Source organism: Ostrea edulis, chromosome 1 (genome assembly GCF_947568905.1).
Source record: "Ostrea edulis chromosome 1, xbOstEdul1.1, whole genome shotgun sequence".
NCBI classification, from domain to species: Eukaryota; Metazoa; Mollusca; class Bivalvia; order Ostreida; family Ostreidae; genus Ostrea; species Ostrea edulis.
In genome coordinates, this window is record NC_079164.1 from 38,175,519 (window position 1) to 38,200,304 (window position 24,786).

At 35.2% G+C, this 24,786-nt stretch overlaps 1 protein-coding gene across 1 annotated transcript in view; it reads right to left on the reverse strand.

The window, feature by feature from the left end:
* Nucleotides 1-24,786, reverse strand: part of LOC125657564 (uncharacterized) — a 47,266-nt gene that overhangs the window by 16,480 nt on the left and 6,000 nt on the right. Inside the window, exons 2-3 of the mRNA XM_048888227.2 lie at nucleotides 3,963-4,268; nucleotides 1,010-1,141 (exon numbers count right to left, since the gene is read on the reverse strand). Of these exons, the coding sequence (XP_048744184.2) occupies nucleotides 1,010-1,141; nucleotides 3,963-4,268 (438 nt within the window). The remainder of the gene's footprint in view (nucleotides 1-1,009; nucleotides 1,142-3,962; nucleotides 4,269-24,786) is intronic.

Here is a 24,786-nt window from a genome sequence, read left to right on the forward strand (position 1 = left end):
CAACTTCAATGCCCTCATAAGTGTATACACTGATGAAAGGCTTCACATAATATAATTGATGTATTTAAAAAATTGAAACATTAAAAGATATGACGAATTTGTACCCATCCCAGAGTCAAAACCCTGGGTTGTCAAATTCACCATTTTTTGTACATCTTTCTCTGCAATTCCTTAGTATGCATTTCGATTTTATATAGTATCAGCAAACTTACATATAAACACTATATACTAAGTACAACCCCACCCTGGGGTCAGAACTCCTACCCCAGGGATCATGAAATTTACAATTTTGGTAGAAACCTTTCTGCTTTACATCTTAAATGCATTTAGTTTTTCTTAAACATGTGCAATTATAGAGAGGAAATTTTTTTGAAACTTGAGCAGTTTTTGCTACACCCCTAAGGCCCCATGGGTGCAAGAGTCCCGAAATTTCCAATTCATGACCCCCTTGTTCCAAAGATGCTTCATACCAAATTTGAAAAGAATTGGAATGATAATTATCAAGAAGTTAAAAATATCTATTGTTCACACACTTCATAACTGACCATTGTGGCCCCACCCTGATACAAAAACCCCTACCCCTCGGATTATCAAATTTACAAATGAGCTTACTTAGGTGACTTAAAAACTCTTATGTGTAGTAATGACGTCATCAGTTTACTTTCATATTGATCAGTCAAAAATTACACGACGGTATTAGATTACACGACGGTTTTTGAACATTTTGTATTTCATTCTATTCAAGTACCTGAATTGTTCGTTTTATTAACGAATAAAACTGAAATGAAAATAAAATCGGAATTAAATCTATATACTTAGTGATATACCTGTTTCATTTATGACGTCACACTGTTTCGCGGATTTTCGTGATATCCAAATAACTTCATAATATTATGTTTTAAAACTACAGGGAATGAAATTCACATCATTGTAAACATGGATTCATAATAAGCATGTTTTCTCTGCGTTTAGCTGTAGTACACGTATTTGCTTGGAGTGTATTTGTCACCTTGAACAAGAATGGCACTGCTTCTCCAAGATGGAGGGGGCAGATCTCTTGGTTTCCATGCTTTCGCTCGAACAAGAACTGATGTGTGTCGTCTCGGCAACTGGTCTGGACCAACCCATTTATTTTCATTCCCTGGAAGTTCGAAATGTGTGTATAAAATAATCATTTGAAGACTCCAGGTTCAGCTTATATCAATAATGCATTTCTCCCATCCCCAATACATGTACATGTCTATTGTGCAAATGGCCTCTTCTTCTAAAGTCATAATTCATATATGCTCATGGCCATAATTTTCATTTTAGTTTGATAAAGATATGATAAAGCAAGTTTAAAACAAATGAAATTAACGTTTTCGATATACATGTACTATATAACCGGTTTCTTTTGGCGGGTATATGCTTTTGACATATTTTAATAATTTCCAAAGATTCATCTAAATAAGAATCGCTAAATATGAAAGCAAAAAATAATATACATATTTATTATATAGCTAATGTAAGAGATGTATTTTAATACCATATTTTTATGTATATGTTAGAAAAGGGGTGCGGGAATATTTTAGCATGGCTAGGATTCAAACCGGGGTTGTTGTAGTTTGGAGTTGCCAATCCGGTGTGTTTACCACTTGACCACTGCAGATTATATACGATAGCAAAGTTGTTACGCAATAAAAAAAAATGTTATCGTCGCACTCTCAAAAATAATGCAGTCATGAATATTAGGTTTTGTGCAGATTCAGAGTAATGAAAATATTGTAACTTATATTTTGCATTATTTACTAGTCTCGCTTTTCCCAGACTCTCGCCCTCGAGACTTTGCACGAGCGCAAAGTCTCGAGGGAGAGAGTCTGGGGAAAGCGAGACTAATTATTTACATGTTTAAAATGGTATTGTTTTTGTAAGAGAAGTTTTTGAAATATGTCAAAACTTGGTCATAGAGATTATTTTTCTCGGGCGCGCCATTTTTGTCTTTAGTCAAACTGCACAAAGATTCTCATGTATTATAAAGTACATTGTAAGTATTGATTAGAAATCGAGATGCATAGAGAGTGTGTAGTATTTGTGTGATATATATTTTTAAGATATATTATGCAATATGAAATTGGATTATTTAATAGCGATGTTGTCAAACTTTGCAAGTTGGGTGAAATACCAGAGTAATGCCAATTGCTTTTCTATTATGATTTTATTCTTATTATCAAATTATTAAGATAAAGTTATTGTTTACAGATAGATCAGTCAATGCTGTATCAGTACGCTAGTCTGTTTGTTATTTGGAGACGTTCTGACATACCAGTGTTTCCCTATCTGGGGTAGGTATAGTGGTCAGATACATGTAGTATGATATCTTGTATGCTTTATATTTTGTTTTTATTATTTATGAACCATGAACCTACATTGTAATATTTGTGCAATAGTGTGTACTAGTTGTATATTTAGTAAAGGTTCATGAAGGTGATGCATATACATATAGTTGTAAATAGAGCAGCACATAAAGTACTTGCATTTATTCATGTATTAGTAAAGTAAATTGAGTATTCATAACTTATTTGATAAATAGTTCATATCATGGTATTTATGTAGAATAATAATCTGAATTTGAAAATCCTTATACATGTAATTATTATTATTTTTTTTTTTTGGTAATTTATTTTCTACAACATTTGTAACTGTGTTTTGTAGACCATCACCTTGATACAGTTGATACTGATTACTTCATGAATATCATTCAATAAAGAATAAAGTGAGACAAAAAGAATCCAGTTTCTTACACTAATAAATAGTCTAATATAAAATCTGCGTAAAATCTAGAGAATGTTAGCGTTCAATATCCTGAGAATTTATTGAACGCTAACTTTGCATTGCGTAAATTGTATGCGCCCGAAACATTCCGAGTATGAGCGTTCAATATTGACGTTACCGTAACGACGTAAACAAGCCAAAATGGCAGACGACGGTCCTCCGAATCTGACAGAGCCGGTATTTGATATTTACTTAAGCAAAATGTTTTACTGTACATAAATTATGATGTCTCCATTTACAAAATCAGTTTGCTTCATGCATTAATGACGGGTTAAATATTGAACAGTTAACAAATGCATGCTGTTATTGCACACTGCCAATATTGATGAATTCTCGTCTATTTTGGAGTAGTTTGAGTGAAAGGGGATATAATTTAACAACTAAATACTTTAGGTATATAATAAAAGGGTTATTGAACTTATATAGGTGAATATTGGCACTCGTTGGCTGTCAAACTGCACTCGCAGGCTCGTGCATTTTTACAGCCAACTCGTACCAATATTCACCAATATAAGTTCAATAACCCTATAATATTGTACGAATAATTAGATAATTAATTAATTCACCAAAGAAAGACACCCCCGTAAAAACCCACCCGGCTATACAATATATCGTAGGACCTTCATCCAGTTCTACTGATACTACAAAGTAGTGAAAGGTGAAGATAACGAATAGTAATCAATCTCATAACTCCTATAAGCAATACAAAATAGAGAGTTGGGCAAACACGGATCCCTGGACGACAAATTTATTTTATTCTAATTACTGAATAAACTCTATATTGATTGTAGCTGTTTCATGTTTTCGATGTTTTTCCGATGTCTTCATTTGAAATTGGCCTCTATTTTAAAAATTTATTTTACGAATTCTAATTGCCTGTCATTTTAACTTTTGCTATTTAATTATGTGTATATTATTAGGCTTGCAAAAGTTAAAAGACGATACATATATATTCATGTACTTATATCTTTTAATAGATCCACCTTTCCACAAACCATTTTATGTATCTAATTTTGTTGACAGGTAGTTACATGTATAACAAAAATAATTTAACAAACCTAGGTATAAAGATGTCCATATGCTATTTCTCTGTTGATATATATATTCGTTGACAGAGGTAGTTATAACAAATAAGAAATAATTTAACAAACCTAAGTATAAAGCTGTCCATTTACTCTTTATTCTTCGGCCGTTGTTCCGATGAGGAACGTACATTTGAATGTTTACTTCATTGTAGATAAATACCACTCCCCCGTAAGGAACATCCTTATCATCATCTGCCTGGGCGGATCCAAATCCCGGGAAAATCCACCCCTCTTCTGTGCGAGCTTCTATCATGACTCGCAAGGGCAATTCTCCAAGGCCGTGGTCCACGCTCACTGATGAGCTGGAGGAGTTGGCAGTCATATTCACCCAGTCACTTACAAAGCTTGGTGTTGATCCACGAAGTGATGCAGCTGTATGAAAGGTGAAGATAACAAACAGTAATCAATCTCACAACTCCTATAAGCATATATAAGTATATAAGCAATACAAAATAGAGAGTTGGGCAACCAAGGATCCCTGGACATACCAGAGGTGGGATCAGGTGCCTAGGAGGACTAAGCATCCCTTGTCGACCGGTGTATATTATATCAAACCTCAGTCATTGAACCTAAGGAGGAATAAAACACCAGAGAAATTTTGATTTATATGGAAAGGAGGACATGTTCAATAATATTTTGAAACTGACAACTTTCAAATGTACTTTACTTCGTCAAAATATGCAGTTTAGGAGAAAGTAATATTAAAAACAACAACATTTATGCCCCTGGTGGACTCCTTTTTGTTGTTGTTGTTTATTAGTCAAAAGCAAATACAGCTTTAATATAGACATAGTATACAATGTAATATATCTAAAATCATATAAAGGTCAAGAAAGAATAAAATTGTGCTTATACATTAGTACTTTTAATTTCAAAGGAATTCAAATTTACCAAAGTCACATATTTCCTTTACATTCTGTGTCGATAAAAGTCGAATTAATTTAAATACAGAGGGTCTGATATAATAATACTTTTTCAAAAATTTGATTCTTATATGACTAATAGGTACACTTAAAGAAAAAATGAAACTCATTTTCTACATCTAAGGTACATGAAGGACATACACGTCTTTCTAAAGGAACATTTTTGTATCTACCGGTTTCAATAACTAACCAGTGAGACGATAATCTTATTAACTTACAATATATTGTATATATAAACTTTTTTATACTGCACAGGAATCCTTTTAGTTAAGTAGGATTGCAAAGTAAAATGGTCAATCAAATGTTTATAAATTCTAAATTTTGAGGACGAGTTGATTTCAGAAAGTATTTTTTGTTTACAATTATCAAAAATACGTTGCTTAGCAACTGCAAACTTGTATTGTGGCTTCAACGTACATTGATTTAACCATAGATTCATCACTCCAACATTTGACAAAATACCTTTAACATTTACTACCCAATTTTTACAGTTTTGTTTACTACTCATTTCATCACACATATAGTCATAACATGATATCAAAATACAATTTTTTGTTGATAAAAGTGAACTTTTTCGATATCAGGAGCTGAATGAGCACTTCACATCCGTAATTTGCAAAGCTTCTTACATCTGTATCAAATTTTTATAAGGACACAAGTGTTGTAAAATTCAAGCTCATATTAGAACATTTTCTTTTTAGTGAAAATAAAGCTTTCTTACATTGTAATGATAACTGAAAACAGTTTTTGTGTGACATAAAATGTTCCATTAAAAATTCCACAATAATCCAAGATAACAAAATTCATTTACTACTTCAATTTGTTAATTATCCTATAACCATTTATCATCTTATCTCAAAATACTTCCGTTTCTAAAAACCAATACTTTTGGTTTTTGAACATAACCGTTAAAGACCATTTTTTCAGTGTAAATTTCCAATGAATTCAACATAAGTTGCAAGTCATAGGCCGATTCAGCTAATATAACCATATCATCTGCATACATTAATAGAAATAAAGATAATTCTTGTAGCTCCATGTGAGCATTGCCCTTAAGCAAACATTCCTTCTGACAGTCGCTTACGTACAAAGAAAAAAGTAGGGGAGAAATTATTTCCCCTTGTAAAACGCCAATGTTATTTACAAAGAAATCTGATAAATTTCCCTTTAATAAAACACATGACTTAATATTATTGTACAATGATCGAAACATCTTAAGAGACTTGCCTCTAATACGCAGCATAATTTTTTTCCCACAGTTTAGCTCTGTCTACCGAATCAAACGCCCGTTTAAAATCTATAAAACAACAGTAAATCCTCTTTTTCTTAGAAAGATATTTATCAATTGCAGTTTGCAAGGCATAAATGGTATCAACAGTTTCTAAAGAAAGTCTAAAACCGAATTGTGCATCAGAGATGACATCATTATGTTCCACCCTAGCCGAACCCGCGATCTAAATAATCAGTCGACATGCATTCCGACTGATTGTATCTTGTTTAACGTCTCGCTCGAGAATCTTTCACTCATATGGAGACGTCACCATTGTCAGTGAAGGACTGCAGAATTTAGGCTTATGCTCGGCGCTTATGGCCAATGCACAGGAAGGGCCTTTTTCGTGCCATACCTGCTGTGACACGGGGCCTCGTTTTTTTTTTCCGGTATCATCCGAAGCACCGCTCCATTTACATGTAGTATCTTCTTACGAGAAGCAAAGTGTACTGTGAACCTATTCTAGCCTGGATCCCCACGGGACCATTCCGATCGACTTACCCAACTAGGCAATAAAATGAAATCAATATTGCTGATATTTATATTTTCCTTCATGTATTAAAAACACTTCAGTCATTATGATAATGCAGTATACCTATAACTAGTATGCTACGGAGAGAGAGAGGGAGAGAGAGTACTTTTTTTGCCTTTAGAATATATGTGTGCATTGTGAGGACGTCCTCAATTAGTAGGTTTGGAGAGAGAGAGAGAGAGAAGGCGCGGCAAGGAAGAATATGATTCAATACAATTGCGTCAATATAACTAGTAACTCAATTTATTGGTCTTTTACACACCGAGACAATCTAAATTACTCACTACCCTGAGTAAGTCGTCATTTTCCTGAATGCCTTTCATCGATGAGAGGTGATATATATATATACATTCCTCTCTCGTTCTTCAATAGGTCTATGCTGTTCTTTTGTCTATGTTATACAGTAGTCATTCCACTATTTTGACACGTTTGGTATTCTTTAATTATTTTCAAAGAGAAGGGAAGGTGGCAGTATGTTTAATAACATTGGAAACAATGATCCAATACCATGCCTGATTATCAATATATTAAGATTGAAATAATACTTTTTCGATTTATTCAATGTGGTCGGTGTTTTATAATGCTATATATCCTATGTATGATTTTTATCTTTTTAAGAGACGAGTAAACAGTCTATAATATAAATCTAACCAAGGAGAAATGGTTTATTATAAACGATGCGACAATTAACTCCGGACACGACAAAGTCCGGACTCTTTGCTATCCTTTATGATACAGATTTGGACTGGTAGTTATTAAAAAATGTTCAATTGTTAACGCACGACGGACGAAAACCAATTGCAATAGGTCACCTGAGTAAACTCAGGTGACCTAAAAAGGTAATTATTTATTTCCACTACTTGTATTAAAGTTTTTATTTATGTGCATTGTTAAAAGACATGATTATGTATTGATTTGTGTTGCTTATGTTGTGCTGACACCAACAGACAAACCAAGTTTAATGGAATAAATCTTGAATAAATTTTAAGTGCAAAAAGGTCATGTTTAGAATACTCTACTTCAATGTAGAAATCAAAAATATACTTCCCAAAGAATAGCATTACTCCAAATCTCAGATGCGAACCTCTTTAAAGCGATTATGTGACTTGGGCTGTATTCGTTTGGTCGGATTGAGTGCTACAAGAGTGATCCTAATTTGCTCGTTTGCTGTTCGGAGATCTATCGTCTACATCTCAACGCGCAAGTAGAGACTGGCGATATCCTCCACCAGTTGCGGAGAAGGAAAACGAATAGACCCCTCGGACGTAGTTCCCGTAACATCGACCCCGATCATATAATTGACGAGGTGGAAAAAGTTACGTGACTGAGCAAGTGAATGGTCGTGTTTGCGATCTGAATCTGTCTTTTCAACAGTTTTGGCTTTTATAAAGAGGCCTGGCTATCACAGTTATTGTGATTTTCGGTTACATATAAGCTTAATGTGCAGAGTTGTATATATGTGAATTTTTTTGTGTTTGATTGTTGGATCAACAATACAAATCAGTCAGTGTTCACGTTTATCTACACTGACTAGGTGTTTATTCTTAAACTCTTCGTATTTTTCGAGTTTTGAATTTTGTGCTTGATTTTCGATTTGGATTACCGGTGTATAAAACAGTAAGTGTTTACCTGTGTTTAGTCTTTAACTCTTCATATACATATATAAGAAATAGGGAATGGACACAAACTTTGAAGTCCGTGTATCTAAGAAACAGAGACATACAAGCAAATAAAGAGAAATATTTTTTGACTATGATATCGCGGAGGCAACAGGAGTAGTAGTTCCAGGTAAAAGGTGAAGATAACGAACTGTGATCAATCTCATAACCCATATAAGCAATACAAAATAGAGAGTTGGGCACACTAGAGGTGGGATGAGGTGTCTAGGAGGAGTAAGCATCTCCTGTCGACCGGTCACACCCGCCGTGAGCCCTATATCTTGATCAAGTAAACGCAGTTATCCGTAGTTAAAACCAGTGTGCAAGAAAGGCCTGACAATCGGTACGAAACACGGCAGACAGCATTTGACCTAATGATAGGTTGTATTGACAAACTAGATCATTATAACGGCCATAGAATTTGCGAAATGCTGACTTTAAACGAGACTGTTTGAACCCCTGCATCATCAACTTGTTTGTCAGTAGCTTGCTTCGATTTAAAAACTGACCATAAGCAAAAGAAGTTCTTGCATATCGAAACAGTTGAGAGATATAAACACCATATGCAGGTGATAATGGAATATTGCTACATATATATGGGAAGTTGACGATGAAGAAGCTGAAATCATCCCGTTTGTCATAAAGTTGAATTGTTAGTTTGCCGTTAATATCTACTTTCAATAAAATATCTAAGTATGAAGCAGAAGTGGACGACTCTGTGGTGTCTTTTATTTCGAGCTCACAGGAATATATCGAATCATGATATTAATGAAAGTTATTATTGTTAATAGATAAAACGTCGTCGATATATTTAAATGTCGATGTGTTATGCGTACAGGGGGACAGAGATCTGTAGCGGATCTATATGAAATCGGCGAATAGAAATACTCTAGTAAGTGGAGGATTTACTCTCGGAAGTAGAGCCGTCCTAGCATTTAATATCAATCCATACTCCGCGGGAACAGACTCCAAATGAAAATATAATTCGGGTCTTCGTGAAAGGAATTCCTCTACCAGTGTAAGATAGTTGTGTTAAAATATGCTTGAAAATCTTGGAGCAAAGCTGACCAGCGATATCAAATATTATGAAAAAGGGCACCCCAAAAATCATGAATGACCGATGTCATGAATGGAAATCGCTTTGTATCTATAGCACCAATGGTCGATGACAAATGTTTACCCCGCTCCACCACGTGCGCGGGTTTACGATGCACTACATGTAAAGCACATAAAGGACAGTCTACCCGGGAGAAGAAAAAATAATGCACAATTTGTTGGGCAGAAAACTACTTTAGGAGAAATTGGAAATATGAACAATATTGCAGAATCTGTAAGAAAGCGGGACATAATCCTGGTTCGGAAAAGTGTCGGTCATATGTCGCCACACAAGAAGACCTTATATGTTTCTCTGGAAATGAAAATGTATTATCAAACTTCTTTGCCATCGAGATTAAGGTTATTGGAACTTATCGTTCTGCCGAACATGCTTATTCACATCCAAAATCCCTTCGATCAGGAGACCTGAACCATGCAGAAGCTGTTAGTAAAGCGGAAACTGCCTTGGATGCGAAACGCATCGGTAAGCAGGTACTCGAGTCGGATTTCTTGGATTACCACGGAAGATATCGTCATAAGTGAAATTCTGGAGCCCAAGCTGAAGCAATGCTCAAAATCTAAAGATGCTTAAAGAATACCAGAACAAGCATTCTGAGAGTATTGCATGACAATACATAGTCCCCTACCGGTTGCAAAAATCACTGTAACACAACAATATTCAAAGTTCATTATGTAGGTTATGGTAAAAGGGAAAATTGGGGAACCAGGATAGGAATGGTTGGAAATCAACTACTACGTGTATTCGAGTAGAGACTAGACCAAGAAAAAAGACAAATTTATAATTAGGTTTAGGTCTTTAACCAAGTCAATAAACTGTGACATGTAGATGATCATGAATAATTTAGCTATATTGTAGTATTACTATGCTAGAAGTTTTAATGAGTGTAGTATTCTTAATTCTTATCTACAGAAATAAGAAACTTGGATGTAAACTAACAATTCATGCTATTTTTCCACGTCCAAGGGCCTTAACTTAATGAAAATTCAACGGACCAAGATGAAATTCACACTTGATCTGTAACTTGTTATGGCAAAGCAATGTACCAAATATCAAATGAATATCTGCAAGCACAACCAAAAAAGTCTGGAAAACTGATTATTCATGCTATTTTTCTAAGTCCAAGGGCCATAACTAAGTGAAAAATCAACGGACCGAGACGAAGTTCGAAATTGATCTGTAACTTGTTATGGCAAAGCCACATAACAAATATAAAATATATATCTGCAAGAACAGAGAAAAAAGTGCGGAAAACTGGACTGACGGACGGAGCGCAAACCTAAAGTCCCCTCGACTTCGTCGGTAGGGGACTAAAAACAGACATACATGCACTACTAGTACAGTCAACTTGGGATGTGTACTGGGGTAGTGGGCTGAATTTTTCATGTACCGTGCACACCGTAATGCAACACTGGCCGGGCCAAAACAGGTTAGGGCGCTTGATAGATGGTATGGCCGCCAAAATCAAACGTGAAGATTCCAAGTCGTCATCTACTAGCCGAGCACTGAGGACAAATCAAGTGGAAAACAATGAAATGTTAAGAATGTAGTTATGTAAATGTAAACATTCATAAATAATCTAGAAGTCATTTCGGTAACCTGCAGAGGTTTAAACACTGCAGAAAAACATTAAATTTTATACATGGATTATTGATATATGTTTCGATATCATATTCATTCAAGAAACTCGTATTGAAAAAAAAATGTAATAAAACTATCAATTTATGATTCGAGGTGGAAATGTTTGTCTACACATTGCTATTCAGATTCGCCATATAAAATACGGATGTATATTTAATTGCTGTTATAAAATTTAGAAATTCATTTCAAAATTAAGGATTATCTCCCTCATGCATAGCTCTTATCCTTGGACGAATTTGGCTCCACTTTTTTGGCACGCTGTTTTTGGCTATATTTAGCTCTAAAACTTCATAGTTATTTCGGATTTCAAACATTTCGGTTGAGCATCACTGAAGAGACATTATTTGTCGAAATGCGCATCTGGTGCATCAAAATTGGTACCGTATAAGTTTTACCTAGTAGAGGTGTTTCTATATTACTTAGAAAGTATCTACCACTGGAAATAATCAACGAACACAAGTCAAATGATGGAAGAAAGCTTTCAGTAAATATTGAATATGATAACAAAACTATTACGCTAGTTAATATATATGCGCCAAATGAAATTAACAACAGTATTTTCTTTAAGCGTGCTAAAGAATGAAAATTCCGAAAAATTCTGATATATGGAGATTTAAACTGTGTGAATGATGATAAAAGCGCAATATATTCACAACAGGTGCTAGAAAAATTATATTTACATGATTTATGGAAAACTATCAAAGGGGACAAACAAGGATATACATGGCGTGCTGGAGAAAATATTCCAACAAGTAGATTTGGCTCTATGTTATTATCAAAAGACATTAGACTTCAGAATATTCCAGGTTCACATTCAAACGGAACAAGGATATGTCTGATCACAGGTGTATTGTTTTAACTTTAATTATGAATGGAAACTTACGAGGACCAGGATATTGTAAATTTAACACATCTTTTATCGAATCCCGGCCGCAACAGACCTAAGTCTAAAATAGGTAGTGACAGTTCCTTCGCTAAACGCTCTGCATCAGGTGTGAATGCCACTGGTCCTCGGAGATAATCTTAAAAACGGATGTCCCGTGTCACAGTAGGTAAAGAACCCTCACTGCTCAATCGCCGTATGCACCGACCAAAGACCTAAATTTGAAGACCTTCACCGGCAATGGTGACGTCTCCATATGAGTGAAGAATTCTCATGAGACGTTAAACAAGATACAAACTAAATCAGACAACTAGTCTAGAGGAGTATACCTGCATTAAGTATTTCCTTACATGAGTATATGCATCTAGTTAACTCATTAATGATCTAATTAGAATGTGTCCGTCATTCGTTGGTTCATGTCAATTCTGTTAGTATTTTTCACATTTTACACGTTTACTATAATGAATAACACTGCTCCAATTACAATTATAAAATTCGGCACAAGACTGTCTAAGACAAAGGGTCTAAGCCTCCTTTTTATTATGTAGGCGCAACTGTGTCAATATCGGATGACTAGTTTGAATTATTTTTTCCAAGCAAATAAGGTTGTGTTTAAAAAGATCCGAGCCATACATTTGATTAATGTGGCTAACGATTTCTTATAGAATTTTTAATGACAAAAGAACATTTAGTTTTGTCAGCGATATCTTTAGGCATATATTCTTTTTATTTCTTTTATTTTGTACCTTTATGCATTCTTTAATGAAAATTTAAAAATTCTAAATATATTTATACTGAAAATGATTTTTCGGGGTTTATCTAGTACATTTACGCTCAAAATGCAAAAACGACAGAGGAAATTCTGGCTCCAATGCTTTCAAATTGAACATGTCTTCAAACTATATACGAATATTTTCACAAAATTAATTACTTGTAGGGGGATAATATTTATTTTCAAGAAATAAGTTTAGAGAGAAAAATCAACTTGATTTGTTTGTAGTACATGTAATTCAGAATGATATGAAATTTTGAATGAGGGCAGATGCTGTTCAGTCGATGATATGAGTCTTTATCAAACTCATGTACATCCCTAAAATTTTTAATTTTATCTGTACCCATGAAAACCTTCTTTGAAATGAAATAAAAATTCTAAAAATCTAAATATATTCAACATGATTTTCCGACCATTTTTCTCGAAAAATATGTGATGAAAATTCCATTTTCTAAAGGGACTGAGGAAATTCGGATTAAATGTTTCGTAATCTATTTTTCAATTATTTGAAAAAATATTTTCCATTTTAATATCCGGACTATGCATAACTTTGGATCTACCACTGCCAGATTTTAGCGTTATTTACTTTATTAACATTTGACAGTTTGGAGATTATTTCCATTGAAACCAATTTACATGTATGTTCCTGTAAAATATTGTCAAATTTCCTCTTGTGATGAATAAATGATTTTTATAAAAATTTAATTGCTTTCGTCTCATCAGCATATTCCCTAAACTCCGGACATGGCAAAGTCCAGTCATTTTTCTATACTTTATGATAAAGATTTTAAGAAAAATCAAAGAACATATAGCGAGATTTTTAGTAATATGTCATAGTCCAAGGTTAGTCTCACGCATTGTTGTAAAATAATAAATATCCTGCTCACGGCGGGTGTGACCGGTCAAAAGGGGATGCTTACCCCTCCTAGACACCTGATCCTACCTCTGGTACAATGTAAAAAAAAATATATAAAAAAAGGAATTGTATGTTTTAATGTATTATACCTGATACATTATATGTTGTGTGTGCGTGTGTGTATTTCATTATTATTATTATTTTAATACGCCCTGAAACTGATGTTTATTCTTATCTAGCATATTTATGGTATCTTGTGTTTTCATGTTTTATATGTACAATCAGGATAGGTACAGCTTTTAATGTTTTATTTATTTTCTATGTATTATGTGTATAACATTCTGTTGTAAGGTATATATGCATTGTAAAGCACTTTTGAGCGTACATAGTGTATGAAAAGGGTGCTATATAAATATGGTATTATTATTATATCCAGGGATCCGTGTTTGCCCAACTCTATTCTATATTGTTTATAGGAGTTATGAGATTGATCACTGTTCGTTATCTGCGCCTTCCATCAGCCTCCAAAATCAGAAAGACAAATATCCGGCATTACATGTTATAATATCAAATAGTATTTGTTTTACTTAATAGAGTTATACGGTGTATAGAAAGGTATTTTTACAATCAATAAATGGCTTTTAGTAGGAAGTAAGGGACAAGCGAAGTTGTGGACACGTGTTGGATTAGTTTGAGTTACTAATGCGACCTATTGCGGGTTGTTCTTGTTGGTTTTAAGTCATATCCAAAAGACCTGTGGCTTTTACTTCTACTGCCAGACGGTTCGGGAAGAAACATAGTATTACACTACCTATGTTTAACGTCTCATGTTTATGTAACCTATCTACCAACCGGTTATCATATTATTTACAACAGGGTCCCCTCATATAACTTGCTGAGGATTTGAATTTATCAACAATAGATGCAAATATATACATATTCTACTTAGAAACGATTATATACATATAAACCTAATATAAACATATAAACCTAATAGAAAATTATTTACGTTATAAATCACTGATTCGTGTGTACTGAGTTACCACGCGACTTCTTTTAAACTATCAATCAAACTACAATGGTTTCTTCAGCCAAGTCACTTCAAGGCGACTGTGGTGCTTTGAACTTGAAGCAACAGCGTTACATATAACACAAGCAACCAGCGCTGCTGATAACCAGTATTAGATCCCGAAGAGACCAAAGTTACTTCACTAAATCATTTCAAGGAACATACATTGGCAATGTTAAGCATATTGCATAGCAATGGCAACTTCCTAAGTTAAACACTGTCAAACCCTTAGGCCTATACGTAAACTATCTAATACTTTCAATTTTAATCTCACCGATGTTAACGCTGCAACAATCATCGTCAGACTAACTCACAGCTGCAAGTTTACGCCGTATTTATAGGGTTTCAGCACATGACCATTGTATGATCATTTCGACAGTACCTCGAGTGTTTTCCATCATACACATTTGTATTCTATCGAACATTATCGTATGTCCCATACCAGTGCCCACACATCCGTTACATTTGCCTAGATCGAGATTCGAACGCAGTTGCAAAGCGAGTGACCAAACCACTAGCTACAAGAACAAGCTACTGCGACCGGTGTAGACAGATATTGATTAAATTATAACTCTTTGAAGTTGATGGAAATTCTAATCTTTAATCTTCTTACACAAAATCATCTGAAATGCATGTTTTATTCTAGGTTGTGAGAGTAACATGTTGAACAATTTCGAGCGATGTATGGAAAGTGTGGTCGCTCTATGGGGACATAATGACCGAGATTTGTTCAAATGACAAAATGGTTAATGTATAATAATCACCCATTCAGTATAGACCTCTATATCGCTTCTGTCTGTCTGTCTCTTGTAAATAATTTATTGAAATGCATGGGTTCGTTTATGAGAATACAATATATGTATCAAGTACCAGATAACTGCAGAAATACAGTGGCAGGCTACGAATTCTACGAAATTCACTGAGAATCTTCGCATATGCGTGGGATTTATTACCGATCAATTTCCCAATTAAGAGCTCCAATGGAGGTGCTCGTGCATTTTTAACAAAAATAATTAAAGTTTGATTGCTTCTTTGAATCATAATTCTATGTTGTTAAATGTTTGAATCTAAAGTAACTGTAGGTCATTGTGCGCCAATCCAGCTCAAATGTTAACTGCACTTGTTTTCCTCCGAGAGGAAGCTTTTGACTAAATATTAGGGCAATATCTGTATCCGTAATGAAAAAGCCTGGAAAACTGTCTGGCCTATTTTTAGTCCAAAAGTAGGTCAAGGATGGATCAATCCAGTTGAAAAGCATACTGAAATTGTATTCTACTGAGAGTAAGCATTTGACTAAGTATCAGGGCAATATCTGTATCCATGATGAAAAAAGCCCGGAAAACTGTTTGACCTATTTTTTCCAAAAGGTAGGTCAAGGATGGACCAATCCAGCTGAGATGCAAACTGAACTTGTATTATTCCAAGAGGAAGCCTTTGACTAAATTTCAGGGCAATATCTGTATCCATAATGCAACAAAGCCGGGAAAACTGTTTGACCTACTTTTAGTCCTATGTATGTCACGGACGGACGGACCAATCGAACTGAAATGCAAACAGAACTGGTATTCCTCTGAAAGGAAGATTTTGTGTAAATTGCAGGGCAATATCTGTATCTGTAATGAAAAAAGTCCTGAAAACTGTTTGACTTACTTATAGCCCTAAAGTAGGTCAAGGATGGACCAATCCAGCTGAAATACTAACTCACTATTACAATTCTTGAGGGAGGTATTGTGATTAAATTTCAAAGTTGTACATGCATCTGTTACGGAAAAAAGTTCGGAAAACATGACCCGGGACGGACGGACGCACGGAGCGCGCCATATCATAACATCAAATGTCTAATGACGGGCGTATAAAAATCAAATACAAACGGTTTTGAAAGGTTTTTTATAGTTTCCCTGACGGATCCCTGTGAAGTGTTTTTTGGAGCAAAATATTTACTTTAAAAATTTTCAAATGAGGGAATGATTAAAGTTATATTTTACTACGCCATCAATTCACGAAAAATATAGTTCCTTATAAGCCAAGTGCCTAAGAAACAATTTTAGCGTTCAATGTTACCACTGTAGGTAAGAAAAGTCTATATGGCTTGATGATGCATATGTTTCATAAAAATACATGTTCGTATGGTGATACACGTATCAACTATTTTGTCTAGGTGATGACAAGAATCCATCCTTCAGGAACAAGTGACGATAACGAAGAGTGATCAATCTATACAAATCCTATAAAGAATGTAAAATTAAATGAATGGCAAACACGGACCCCTAGAGTACCAGAGGTGGGATCAGGTCCTTTGAATAAGTATCCATTCCATGTCGACTGTTCACAACCGCCGTGAGCCCTACATCTTGACCAGGTAAACGGAGTAATCCGTAGTCACAATGAGTATGTAAAGAACGAACTAACACGTCCAAGTGATGACTTGTATTTCCAAATCAGATCGTTATAACGACCGTAGAATTTGCGAAATGCTGACTTTGAAGACGGTTATTAAAACCCCTGTAACATCAAGTTATTTTTCAATGATCTGTCTCATTTTAAAAATAGTAAAGTGACAGTAAATCATAGCTAGAGGTGTGTCACTATCTCGGGATACGTATGTCTATACTCTATCAAGACAGCTACGATAAGAATTTCCTCATTTGTAGAAGAACATTAAAATGTAGTAGTTTCAAACACTTATAGGGTATATAACGGAGAAGAGGTGAGTTAACGTCAAAGGTGAAGATGAAACAAATTGAATACAAATATAGTCCTAAATTCTGTAGAAACAAGAGGTACTGTGAGCAATGCTCACTAAGAATACCCCCGCTTACCCCAATCTCCCAAAGGGTGTTGGTAATAAGTAAAACTTCAGTATTATGATCCAAAAGGTATCTAGGAACACAGCATCTCCATGCGATGAAAAAAGCCGTTAAAGAATTTAAATGGAAACCATATTGCTACTTTGATGTCCAGTGCGCGTGACATTTGACCTTTTGACCCCCAAAATCGATAGGGAACATCTTCATCCCATGGGTAGTTCATATATATGATATGGTGATTGTAGGTGGAAAGGATAACGCTTTAGAGCCCGGAAACCATATTGCTACTTCGATGTCCAGTGCGCTTGACCTTTTGACCCCAACATCGATAGGGAACATCTTCATCCCATGGGTAGTCCATATGTATGATATGGTGACTGTAGGTGGAAAGGATAACGCTTTAGAGCCCGGAAACCATATTGCTACTTCGATGTCCAGTGCGCTTGACCTTTGACCTTAAAATCAATAGGGAACATCTTCATCCCATGGGTAGTCCATATGTATGATATGGTGACTGTAGGTGGAAAGGATAACGATTTAGAGCCCGGAAACCATATTGCTACTTCGATGTCCAGTGCGCTTGACCTTTGGACCCCAAAATCGATAGGGAACATCTTCATCCCATGGGTAGTCCATATATATGATATGATGACGGTAGGTGGAAAGGATAATGCTTTAGAGCCCGGAAACCATTGCGTCTACAGACGGACGGACGGACAGACAGACGGACAACCCGATTCCAGTATACCCCCCCTCCCACACACACAACTTGTTGCGGGGGGTATAACTACAAATTATGATTTCATTATATTGCAGGATAGAGCACAAATTGTGCTCGTAATACAACCTGTTTTACTTTTTGATAAGCTGTAAACATACTGAAAACGATACACAGACTACAGACATCTTGTAGTTAAGTTATAAATCATGCAGAAAATTATTTTCAATTATCAAACACATTCCATATACATCTGAACAAGGAAAACGCATAGAACCTTGGACACACTTTCCACGGGGATATAAAAACCATCAAGGAAAAAAAGCGAAATAAAATATCAAAATAAAGACCTGACCACGCGGTTATGTCCTTACCCACAGAACGTGAAATCCACAGGAACAGAACAGAGTGAATTACTGACATGTCTTACTTCTTCCATCAACTGTTTGCTTAAACACTACTTGCTATTCTTACATGTACTTCAATCATTTAATTTTTAATAGTGTTTTATTTGTTGAGTGATACGATCGATAATTCAGTATCGCGCACCCTATGATTAATATCGGATTATTGATATTTAACGACAGGATCCAAAGTCTAAACAACCCGAACAGCAAAAAGATACATAAATAAAAACCATTGATAAGGAAGTTAGCTCCTGAGCTTTTGAGCACAACTGGGCAGGATGCTACAACTAAGTATTTACTGGTTCAATACTGATCCCATTGGTGCAAACATATTACACATCTATTACCAGAAACCATTTTAAGACGGTTAATTCAAATTTTGAAAGGGTTTTGCAGGAACTATATTTTGTGGCGGAAGGGTTGATAAATCAAATAGTTCTAAATCTGCGTGATATTACAGTTTCTGGTTCATCTAATATATCTTCTATTTTCATACTCCTATATGTGTATTTGAGATTAATAATTCATGATCACTGGATTAGGACCCTAGGCACTGCATTTCCATATGGATGCAATGATAATGTATATGATGTGGGAAATTTGACTAGTCCACAAGGAAATAATGTGAATGTGATGGGACTCTTTCCCAATACTCAAAGACGGAAACACAGTCATGGACATCGTTCATTTAAAAGACCAAGTATAAATTATGTTACGTTTGATTCACTTGTGCCTTACGTCAACAGACAATTAGGTCCACATCGTATTCGTACAAAACTTTACTGTGTTCCATTGAGAGTTTTACACACTTTATTTGAAGAAGGTATGGCTAGTCTATACTTGGATTTTTCAACACCTGAATATAGACTGAACTCTATGATTATAGATGTTGCCCATCACAGGCTCTTTAAACCAGCACGGGTCATGGATGATATTCCTTCCAAATCATGCCGTCAGTTCCTTAAGCTCCAGTTTACAAACAAAGGAATATATACCGTCAACATAAGCAGCATTCTTCGTCATAATAGGGTTCAGTCGTGTATTCCAACTTATTTCAAGTTCAAGTCTACACCCTGTATTTCCTACAGCTATACTTCTAGTATTGCATCCAAACTTTTTAATTATAAACAAACTTTGCAGTGCCTAGATATAGACCATCTTATACGTAATCCACCAACGTGTTCTTGTTCTTCATCTTCTTTCAACTATGCGCCAGCTGGACATGTCATTACTGGTGATGTTGATATAGTTGAAAATGAATTCTGTCGAAGATTATGCCAGATGATGGGCTACATATGAAAAAAAAAAGAACTTGATACATTGTCAGAATGGGTTAAAAGCATAAGAGGAATATTAAAATCCCGCATTAGACATATGAAAACAAAAGTACGTATCATCTATCCTTCTGTGTTTAGTAAACCAGAAGTGATAAAAGAATTAGATAGGTTACATGAGGAATATGTTTTGGTTCCAGCTGGCAAAGCTAGTAACAACATTGTCTTTGTTTGTAAGGCTCATTATTACAACTGTATTTTCAACGAACTTGGCATTAATTCCACTTTTGGTAATCGTACTTATACTCCAACAGCCCTTTCAAAAGATGAAGTTCTTCACAAGATTGCTACATAAAGCCATGTCCCCCACCGCTGCAAAAAAAGTTGAAGCACAAAAGTCCCGTAACTCCTGTAAAATTTGTCGAATTAAAATGGCATCGCAATATGATCAACTACATATGGTGACTAACAATCCTACAAAATTTGAATGAAATCCAGTGAGCGGTTTCGGAGTAGTTGCGTCCACTAAGTCTTCCTATAGCTATGTACAAATTCAACAAAGTCCAATAACTCATATAAAATTTGTCGAATCAAACTGGCAGCGCAATATGATCAACTACATATGGTAACTAACAATCCTACAAAATTTGAATGAAACCCGGTGAGCGGTTAGTGTAGCATATACAAATTCCACAAAGTTTCATAACTCCTGTAAAAATTGTCGAATCAAAATGACGGTGCAATATGATCAACTAAATATGGTGACTAACAATCCTACAAAATTTGAATGAAATCCGGTGAACGGTTTCGGAGGAGTTGCGTCCACTAAGTCTTCCTATAGCTATGTACAAATTCAACAAAGTCCAATAACTGATATAAAATTTGTCGAATTAAAATGGTAGCACAATATGGTCAACTACACATGGTGACTAACAATCCCATTAAATATGAACAAAATCTATTGAGCGGTTTCGGAGGAGCTGCGTCCACAAAATGTTCCTATAATGTAGCATGTACATATTCAACAAAGTCCCATAACTCCTGTCAAAATTGTCGAATGAAAATGACGGCATAATATGATCAACTACACATGGTGACTAACGATCCTATAAATTATGAACAAAATCCGTTAAGCGGTTTCTGAAGAGTTGCTTCCACAATGTGATCCTATAGTGTAGCATGTAGAAATTCAACAAAGTCCAATAACTCCTGTCAAAATTGTTGAATCAAAATTCCGGCATAATATGATCAACTACACATGGTGACTAACAATCCTACTTAATATGAACAAAATCCATTGAGCGGTTTCCGAGGAGTTGCGTCCACAAAGTGAAGTGGGACGGACGGACGGACGCAGTGACACCGGTATTTCTATGTCACCTTCCGCGTTCCGGTGGGGGACAAATACCATGCTTCAGTTTTAGACACATTTAATATCCCAGACAATGGGTCGAATGAATATGAGTTACCTTACCTATACTGGATTCCTAAACTACATAAAAATCCTTACAAACAAATATACATTGCTGGATCCAGTAAGTGCTCTACCAAGCCCCTATCTTTGCTCCTCACGTAAATATTAACAGCTGTGAAGGAGAAACGTCAAACCTACTGTGCGACTACATTTGCCAGAAGTGGTGTTAATCAAATGTGGATTCTAAAAAATTCTAAAGAACATTTAGTAAACTTGAAATCGCAGAATTTTTCCCAAATCAATAAGTAAACATTAAACCCTTTCAACACTATACACGACCATTCCTCACGATAAATTAAAGTCTAGACTTTTTGACATCATAGACAGTTGCTTCTTCAACAAAAATGGAAAACGGAAATATTCATATCTAGTGATCAGTCATTCAAAAACGTACTTTGTTAAACACCACTCTGATTCACGCACTAGTACTCTGAAGTTGAAATAAAAAATTCTGACAATATCTTCGTAATCTTTGGTGATCAGGTCTTCTAACAGTCTGTTGGAATTCCCATGGGGGTACTTGTGCTCCTTTGTTAGCTGACCTGTTTCTATATTCATATGAAGCAGAATTTATTCAAAACCTTCTTCGTAAGAAAAAATCTCTCGCTGTGGCCTTCAATTCGACATTTCGATGACGTTTTGTCTATTAACAATAACTTTCATCCATATGTCGATTTGATATATCCCTGTGAGCTCTAAATAAAGGACACCACAGGGTCGTTCACTTCTGCTTCATACTTAGATATTTTATTGAAAGTAGACATTAAAAGCAAATTGACAACTCAACTAGATTTCAGCTTCTCCATCGTCAACTTCCCATTTTTATGTAGCAATATTCCATTATCACCTGCATATGGTGTTTATATATTTCAACTGATTCGATATGCAAGAGCTTATTTTTCGTATAGTCAGTTTTTAAATCGAGGAAAGCTACTGACAAACAAGATGATGGTACAGGGATTTCAACAGTCTCGATTGAAGTCAGCATTTCGCAAATTCTATGGTCGTTATAACGATCTAGTTCCTCAATACAACCTATCATTGGGTCCAATGCTGTCTGACGTGTTTCATACCAATTGTTAAGCCGTTCTTGGCACACTGATTTTGACTGCGGATTTACTTGAACAGGATATAGGGCTCACGGTGTGTGTGACCGGTCGACAGGGGATGCTTACTCCTCCTAGGCACCTGATCCCACTTCTGGTGTATCCAGGGGTCCGTGTTTGCCCAACTATCTAATTTGTATTGCTTCTAGGAGTTATGAGATTGATCACTGTTCGTTATCTTCACCTTTCATGATACAAGTAGTTTAGACTTGGCACTAGATCAAATGTTGTAATTCATTAATTTGGTTGATATATTTTTCGAAATACAACACCGATTTTTAAAAAGGTTTAAATTAGTTTACTCGAACTTTTGTATAAATAATCAATAATTTCGCCAAAACTTAAATAATTTGGTGTCAAACAAAAGTTCCATTTTAAATTTTAGGACAAGGTCTTGAAAATTATGTGAAATTTAAGAAATTGACATTACTCCAAATGTATCCTTTTAAACTCTCAAATTTGATATCATAATTTTTTTCGTATATCAAGTGCAAAAAGGTCATTATTTATTTTCTTTACTCGTTTTAAACTTTATTTTTGTATTTGTTTTGCTAAAAGACATGATTATGTATCTATTTTATGTAATACTTGATTTCTGTTGCTTATATTGGGTTGGCAACAACAGACAAATCAAGTTTAATTGAACAAATATTAAGTGCAAAAAGGTCATGTTTAGAACATTGTAGCTCAATAACAAGCATTGCGACCCCCAGTTTTCCTTTTCAGTTTCCTAATTCTCCTTCAATGTAATTAAAAATACACTTCCCAAAAATGGCATAACTCCGAATGTCAGGTGCGAACCTCTTTAAGTCCGAAAATCAAAATATCACAGTTAATGAGTTTTAAAATGTTAATTTGTTAATGATTCAACATAATGACACTCAAGTGCTCTGAACTTTTAAGTATAAAGAAAGGAATCTGCTATGTAAACGAACAATCACAAAAAGATGATGATGATGATGAGTGTTAGACTGTTTAGAACTGAATATCAAATCCAATCGTCATTAACCCGTGCATTCATGCACGGCTGGATATTAGGTATAGCGAATTCAGACACTGGAGATTTGAAGCCTTAATTGAATAAAAATCAAAATTGCATGTATTAGTATTAACTACATGGGGGTTTGTTGTGATTGTTTTTTGGTATGAAAGTGGATAATGCATAAATGCCATGTCTCCATAGTGGAATAGTTTTGAAATTCTATCAAACTATCTTTTGATATTTTCTATTGAAAACGTCTACTCAAAATACATAAAACAGTTTTCTAGATAAAATAATAGATGTGAAAGTCCATTTGCAAAAACCCCCAGACATTAAATATTCTAAAAGACCTATTTTTAAATCACTGATCATATCCCTATCCATATAACATACATAGAGCTTATCTCCCTCACCTCACCAATGTGAATTAAAAATAAACCTAGCCCCACCATAAGAAATTTCATGTGTTTCTTTTGGTTGTTAGGCTCTTGAGTTTTGGTTGAACAGGACTATTTGAAGATGCTTGAATGAAGTTACTATTCCAAGACATGTCACAATATTTTTATGTGTTAATCAATTAGCGAAAAAGAACTTTTAGTAAACATGAAATCGCAAAGCTTTTCTCAAAACAATATCATCAAAACGTATGACTTTTCAACAATTTACCATTCCTCACAAGAAATTAAAAAATAGACTTTTTGACACCATACACAGTTGCTTCTTCAACGAAAATAGAAAACGGAAATATTCATATCTAGTGACCAGACATCCAAAAATTATTTGTGATTCCATGCACAAGCACTCTTAAGTTGAAATTGAAAATAGGCTGAAATTCTGACATTATCTTCGTGATCTTTGGTGATCAGGTCTTCAAACAGTCTTTTCGAATTCCCATGAACGCGAATTGTGTTCCTTTGTTAGCTGACCTGTTTTTATATTCTTGTGAAGCAGAATTCAATGCGACATTTAGATATACAGTGTATCGACGTTTTATCTATCAACAATAATAATTTTCATTCATATGTCGATTCGATATATCCCTGTGAACTCGAAATAAAAGACACCACAGAGTCGTCCCCTCCTGCTTCATACTTAGATTGAGTGATTCCTGTTTAATGTCTCTCTTGAGAAATTTTCACTCAAATGGAGACCTCGCCAAGACCGGTGAAGGGCTTCAAATTTAGGCCTTTGCTAGGCGCTTACGGCCATTTAGCAGTGAGGGTTCATTAGCAATCCATACCTACTGTGACACGGGAAATCCGTTTTTAAGGTCATCTCCGAGGACCCGTGACATTCACACCTGATGCCGAGTTTTTGGCGATGGAACTGACACTACCTGTTTTAACGACTTCAGTCTGTCGCGGCCGAGATTCGAACCCTGACCTTCAGCATGCGAGGATAACG